Source organism: Hemitrygon akajei, chromosome 6 (assembly GCF_048418815.1).
Source record: "Hemitrygon akajei chromosome 6, sHemAka1.3, whole genome shotgun sequence".
NCBI lineage: Eukaryota > Metazoa > Chordata > Chondrichthyes > Myliobatiformes > Dasyatidae > Hemitrygon > Hemitrygon akajei.
Window position 1 is genome coordinate 188,217,301 of NC_133129.1, and position 7,710 is coordinate 188,225,010.

The window sequence follows — 7,710 nt, forward strand, 5'->3', positions numbered from 1 at the left end:
CTGTTATTCCACTGTAGGCGTGATACATCTGACTTCAGCTTTTCTTTCTCAAATTGCCATGTGAATTCTATTCTATTCTGATCACTGGCTCCTGAGTGTCCCCTTACTCTAAACTCCCTAATCAAATCTGGTTTACTGCACAGTACCCAATACAGAATAGCTTTTCCCCCATTGGGCTCAACTACAATCTGCACTAGAAAACCATCTCTTAAGCGTTCTTCAAATTCTCTTGAGGATCCAACACCAACCTGGTTATCCCAATCTACCTGCATATTGAAATCCCCCACTACTGTGTTATCATTGCCCTTTTGGCATGTGTTTTCCATTTCCCACTGTAATTTGCACCCCACATCCTGGCTACTGTTCAGAGGCCTGCATACAACTTTCATCAGGATCTTTTTACCCTTGCAGTTTCTTAGCTCTTTCTGCAAGGATCTTACATCTTCTGATCCTATGTCATCTCTTTCTAAGGATTTGACTTCATATTTTGCCAACAGAGCCACCCCGCCCCCTCTGCCTGTCCTTTCAATATAATGTGTATCCTTGGATATTAAGCTCCCAACTATGATCTTCATTCAGCCATGACTCAGTGATGTACACAAAGTCATACCTACCAATCTGTAGCTCGACAGGATCATTTACCTTATTCCATATACTGCTTGCATTTGAATACAGAATGGCATCTTCAGTCCTGTATTCATTACACTGCAACTCACCTTAGTGACTGCAATTTTACCCTATCATCTGCTTGTCCTTCCTGACAGACTTCACTTGTTTCCCAACTGTCCCATCCTGAATCCTATCACTCTGATTCCCATGCCCCTACCAAATTAGTTTAAACCATCGTCAACAGCTCCACTAAACATGTCTGCAAGGATATTGGTCCCCCTTGGGTTCAGGTGTAATCCGTCCTTTCTGTACTGGTCATTGCTTCTCCAGAAGAGATCCCAATGATCCAGAAATCTGAAGCCCTGTCTCCTGCACCAGTTCCTCAGCCATACATGGGCAAATGGTTCTAAAAGATGGGAATTTAGCTGAGCATGTACAAATTGGGCTAATGTTCCTGTTTCTATAATTTTTCACTCTGCCATTTCAATAATTCATTTAGTCTAATCCCACTCTCTATTTAATCCTCAACACTGCTGCTTCTCACATACTGACACCTGATCCCCAACCAGCTGGCAGCAGGAAGATGTCCTCTAAACATCTGAAAAAATAGTCAACATCTCAAAGGGACTGCTAGTGCAGGCTTGGACTTTATTGTGTAGGAGTTGAGGGGTGACCTCTTCAAAATGTATAAAATCCTGGAGCATGAGCTACAAGGAGAGGTTGGACAATAATAATAACCACTGGAATGTTGAGGGACAGATATGTGACCAGTTAAGGAAATGTGTAAATATAATAGGGTTGTTGTCATGGGGGATTTCAACTTCCCTAACATAAACTGGGGCTTTCTTAGTGTAAAGGGTTTAGATGGGACTGAATTTGTTAAGTGTATCCAGTAAAGTTTCTAGAATCAATATGTGCATGGTCCAATAGGAGGAGGGGTTGATTAATAAGCCTAGCTAGGAGACTGACCTTTCAGTGGGGAAAAAGTTAGGGAAAAGTGACCACAACTCCTTATCTTTCAGCATAGTTATAGATAAGGATAGGTATGGTCCTGTGAGAGTGTTTTAAATTGGAGTAGAGCAAATTACGAGGGCATAAGGCAGTAACTAAGAAACCTTAATTGAGAACACCTTTTCTCTGGCAAGTCCATATGTGGAAGGTGTTTAAAGATCAATTGCACAGAGTACAGAAAATGTATGTTCCAGGTAGAAGGAAGGACAGGGATAGAAAGATGAGAACCTTGGATGTCCAGAGAGGTGATGAATTTAGTCAAGAAAAAGCAAAAGTAGTTTAAGATTGAACTAAAGTACATGAGGAGTATGAAGAAACCAGTAACGAACTAAAGAAGGGAATTAGGAAATCCAGGAGACACCATGAAAATTCCTTGGCAAGTAGGATTAGGGTGAATCCCAAGGCATTCTGTACATCCACCAAGAGTAAAAGGATAACTAGGAAGAGGGTGGGACCACTCAGGGATAAAGGGGGGAACATTTGCTTGGATGCAGAGAGTGAGTAAGTACTTCTATGAGTACTTTGCTTCAGTATTTACCAAGGAAAAGGATATAGAGGACCACGGAATAGCATTGAGTGTATAAATTCAGTTGTAGTGGTCATGTCTCTGGCACCGAGACTGGACCCTCAGCTCAGAAAGCAAGGAGGGAAAAGAGGAGAGCACTAGTGATAGGGGATTCGATAGTTAGGCGGATAGATAAGAGGTTCTGTGGGAGAGATCGCGAATCCCGGATGGTCTGTTGCCTCCCTGGTGCCAGGGTCCACGATATCTTGGATAGAGTTCTCAGTATTCTCAGGAGGGAAGGTGAGCAGCCAGATGTTGTGGTCCATGTAGGGAGCAATGATGTGGATAGGAAGGAGGAGGAGGTCCTGCAAAGAGAGTTTAGGGAGTTAAGTGCAAAGTTGAAGGAAGGAATCTCCAGGGCTGCAATCTCAGGATTGCTACCCGTGCCACGTGCTAGTGAGGCTAGAAATAGGAAGATAATGTTGCTAAATACTTCATGTTTCATGTTTCATGTTTCTGGACAATTGGGCTTTGTTCCAGGGAAGGTGGGACCTGTTCCGACGGGACGGTTTGCACCTGAACTGGACAGTTACTAACATCCTTGTGGGTAGATTTGCCTTTAATCCTGGCAGGAACATGCAAACTCTGCACTGTCAAAATTTCACCTTTGAAGGCCTTCCACTTATTGAATACATCCTTGTCAGAAAACAACTTATCCCAATCCACTGTTCCTAGATCCTTTCTCATTTTCACAAAATTGGTCCTTCTCCAATTTAGAACCTCAACTCAAAGACCAGACCAAACCTTATCCATAATTAACTTGAAACTAATGACATTATGGTCACTGGACCCAAAATGTTCACCTACATATACTTGTGTTACCTGACCTGTCTGGTTCTCTAATAGGAGATCAAGTATTGCATCCTCTCTCGTAGGTATCTCTATATATTGATATATATATATATATATATATATATATATATATTGGATCTTCTGTTTGGCAATGAAATAGATCAGGTAACAGAAGTATGTGTTGGGGAACACTTCGGGTCCAGTGATCACAATGCCATTAGTTTCAATATAATTATGGAGAAGGATAGGACTGGACCCAGGGTTGAGATTTTTGATTGGAGAAAGGCTAACTTTGAGGAGATGCAAAAGGATTTAGAAGGAGTGGATTGGGACAATTTGTTTTCTGGGAAGGATGTAATAGAGAAATGGTGGTTTTTTAAAGGTGAACTTTTGAGGGTACAGAATCTTTATGTTCCTGTTAGGTTGAAAGGAAAGGTTAAAAGTTCGAGAGAGCCATGGTTTTCAAGGGATATTGGAAACTTGGGTTAGGAAAAAGAGAGATATCTACAATAAATATAGGCAGCATAGAGTAAATGAGGTACTCAAGGAATATAAGGAATGTAAGAAGAATCTTAAGAAAGAAATTATAAAAGCTAAAAGAAGATACGAGGTTGCTTTGACAAGTAAGGTGAAAATAAATCCAAGGGTTTCTACAGCTATATTAATAGCAAAAGGATAGTGAGGGTTAAAATTAGTCCCTTAGAGACTCAGAGTGGACAGCTATGTGTGGAGCCGAAAGAGAGGGGGGAGATTTTGAACAATTTCTTTTCTTCGGTATTCACTAAGGAGAAGGATATTGAATTGTGTAAGGTAAGGGAAACGAGTAGGGATGTTACTGAAACTATGACAATTAAAGAGGAGGAAGTACTGGCGCTTTTAAGGAATATAAAAGTGGATAAATCTCCGGGTACTGACAGGATATTCCCTAGGACCTTGAGGGAGGTTAGTGTAGAAATAGCAGGGGCTCTGACAGAAATATTTCAAATGTCATTAGAAACAGGAATGGTGCCTGAGGATTTGTGTATCGCTCATGTGGTTTCATTGTTTAAATAGGGTTCTAAGAGTAGACCTAGCAATTATAGGCCTTTCAGTGGTGGGTAAATTAATGGAAAGTATTCTTAGAGATGGTATATATAATTATCTGGATAGACAGGGTCTGATTAGGAACAGTCAACATGCGTGGAAGGTCATGTTTGACAAATCTTATTGAATTTTTTGAAGAGGTTATGAGGAAGGTTGACGAGGGTAAAGCAGTGGATGTTGTCTATATGGACTTCAGTAAGGCCTTTGACAAGGTTCCGCATGGAAGGTTAGTTAGGAAGGTTCAATCATTAGATATTAATATTGAAGTAGTAAAATGGATTCAACAGTGGCTGGATGGGAGATGCCAGAGAGTAATGGTGGATAACTGTTTGTCAGGTTGGAGGCCAGAGACCAGTGGTGTGCCTCAAGGATCTGTACTGGGTCCAATGTTGTTTGTCATATACATTAATGATCTGATGATGAGGTGGTAAATTGGATTAGTAAGTATGCAGATGATACTAAGATAGGTGGTGTTGTGGATAATGAAGTAGGTTTTCAAAGCTTGCAGAGAGATTTAGGCCAGTTAGAAGAGTGGGCTGAATGATGGCAGATGGAGTTTAATGCTGATAAGTGTGAGGTGCTACATTTTGGTAGGAGTAATCTAAATAGGACACACATGGTAAATGGTAGGGCATTGAGGAATGCAGTAGAACAGAGTGATCTAGGAATAATGGTGCATAGTTCCCTGAAGGTGGAATCTCATGTGGATAGGGTGGTGAAGAAAGCTTTTGGTATGCTGTCCTTTTTAAATCAGAGCATTGAGTACAGGAGTTGGGATGTAATGTTAAAATTGTACAAGGCATTGGTAAGGCCGAATTTGGAGTATTGTATACAGTTCTGGTCACCAAATTATAGGGAAGATGTCAACAAAATAGAGAGAGTACAGAGGAGATTTACTAGAATGTTACCTGGGTTTCAGCACCTAAGTTACAGAGAAAGGTTGAACAAGTTAGGTCTTTATTCTTTGGAGCGTAGAAGGTTGAGGGGGGACTTGATAGAGGTATTTAAAATTATGAGGGGGATAGATAGAGTTGATGTGGATGACTTTTTCCACTGAGAGTAGGGGAGATTCAAACAAGAGTACATGAGTTGAGAGTTAGGGGGCAAAAGTTTAAGGGTAACACGAGGGGGATTTCTTTACTCAGAGAGTGGTAGCTGTGTGGAACGAGCTTCCAGTAGAAGCGGTAGAGGCAGGTTTGGTATTGTCATTTAAAGTAAAATCCGATAGGTATATGGACAGGAAAGGAATGGAGGTTTATGGACTGAGTGCGGGTCAGTGGGACTAGGTGAGAGTAAGCGTTCCACATGGACTAGAAGGGCCGAGATGGCCTGTTTCCATGCTGTAATTGTTATATGGTTATATGTATGGTCATGCACTTTAGTATGAGGAATAAAAGTGTGGACTATTTTCTAAACAGGGAGCAAATTCAGAATTCGAAGGGATGGGTAGGGCCACTATGATCCAGTACATAATACTCCAAGTGTAGTCTGACCAATACCTTGTAAAACCTCAGCATTACATCCTTGCTTTTATATTCTAGTCCTCTGATAATGAATGCTAACATTACATTTGCCTTCCTTATGACTGATTCAACTTGCAACCTTTAGGGAATCCTGCACGAGCACTCCCAAGTCTCTTTACTCTAGGATGACACAAAGTTTGGGGGTGTTGTGGATATTGTGAAGGGCTGTCAGAGGTTACAGTGGGACATTGATAGGATGCAAAACTGGGATGAGAAGTGGCAGATGGGAGTTCAACCCAGATAAGTGTGAGGTGGTTCATTTTGTTAGGTCAAATATGATGGCAGAATATAGTATTAATGGAAAAGACTCATGGCGGTGTGGAGGATTAGAAGGATCTTGGGGTGTGTCCATAGAACACTCAGAGTTGCTGTGCAGGTTGACTCTGTGGTTAAGAAGGCATACATTGGCCTTCAATTGTGAGATTGAGTTGAGGAGCTGAGAGGTAATGTTGCAGCTATACAGGACCCTGGTCAGACCCCACTTGGAGTACTGTGCTCAATTCTGGTCACCTCACTATAGGAAGGATGTGAAAACTATAGAAAGGGTGCAGAGGAGATTTACAAGGATGTTGCCTGGATTGGGGAGCATGCCTTATAAGAATAGGTTGAGTGAACTTGGCCTTTCCTCCTTGGAGCGACGGAGGATGAGAGGTGACCTGATAGAGGTGTATAAGATTATGAGAGGCATTGATCGTGTGGATAGTCAGAGGCTTTTTCCCAGGGCTGAAATGGCTAACACAAGAGGGCACAGTTTTAAGTTGCTTGGAAGTAGGTACAGAGGAGATGACAGGGGTAAGTTTTTCTATGCAATGTGTATGTGGAATGGGCTGCCGGCAATGGTGGTGGAGGCAGATACGATAGGGTCTTTTAAGAGACTCCTGGATAGCTACATGGAGCTTAGAAAAATAGAGGGCTATGGGTAACCCTAGGTAATTTGTAAGGTAAGTACATGTTTGGCACAGCATTGTGGAGCAAAGGGCCTGTATTGTGCTGTAGGTTTTCTATGTTTCTTTCTATATTTTCTGGATTTCTAAATTTGCTTTCCATGAATGGCCTAATTCTACTCCCATGTTTTATGGTCTTATGTCTGTCTCTTCAATGATCTCAATTCATTTTTCTTTGCCTTCTAGGCCAGAGACCGTAGACTTTTTGGTGATCTGGATGGAGTCAAACACTATGGTAACACAGCTAAATACCTCAACATCGCAGCAACTGTTCTCACCCTCCTTCTGTGTCTTCTTATGATTATATTAGCATTTCTTGGAGTTTTTTCTGTGAGACATTATTATGGGTAGAAACAGCCTGTGGGGCAGTGTGGGGAGAGGTCATCGTATAACATAGACTGCTTCAGCATTTTAAATCTTGGACTGCTGTTCTGTCTTGTGTTAATGCTAAGCTAGTTCTAAAGGATATTGTAATGCAGGACTAATCATAGAACACAAAATGTGCAATAAAAATGACAATGAATACATTTTTTGTTTGTTTTGAAACATTGTGGAGCTCTAACAGGCCATTACTTGCCTGCCTCTCTTCAATTGTCATCCAGTTCAAGTTCAAGTTTATAGTTGTCACCGACACATATACACAGAGTGTAATGCCATGAACATCAGCAGCAGCACAGGACAAATGCAAGCTAACAAACTTAAATTAAAATAAATTATACTCTTGCTAATCTCATTAAAAATTACAGAACTAACTGCACCTGTTCTTTCAGAAGACCAGAATTTCGAATCAAATCAATATCATAAAATGTAGGAGCAGAATTAGGCCATTTGGCCTATTGAGTCTGCTCTGTCTGTTGCATGCAGCGACTGGAAGTGGACCCAAGTGCAGGACACCAACACGTAGGTAGCATTAACAGAAGTATGTTTATTAATAGTTGCAAAAAAAGCCAGGGAGCGAGGGTTAGATGCTTACACAGACGTGAATGTTGGACAATAAACAGGAGGAGCTTGGACACAGAGCCTGGACTTGGACTCAGACACAGAGCCTGGTCTTGGCCTTGGACATGGAGCCGGGACTTGGTCTTGGACATGAAGCCTGAACTTCGACTTGGACATGGCATGACAAAACCAACCAACAACAAATAATTCGTATCTTGATTCAGAGTAGTGGAAAACAGCTGGC

General features: G+C 41.5%; 1 protein-coding gene across 1 annotated transcript in view; it reads left to right on the forward strand.

Moving 5' to 3' along the window:
- The window catches only part of LOC140728783 (dispanin subfamily A member 2b-like), a 32,337-nt gene extending 25,283 nt beyond the window's left edge, over positions 1-7,054 (forward strand). The window contains exon 2 of the mRNA XM_073047740.1: positions 6,714-7,054. Within this exon, the coding sequence (XP_072903841.1) occupies positions 6,714-6,878 (165 nt within the window). The 3' untranslated portion in view covers positions 6,879-7,054. The remainder of the gene's footprint in view (positions 1-6,713) is intronic.
- Positions 7,055-7,710: the final 656 nt, after the last annotated feature.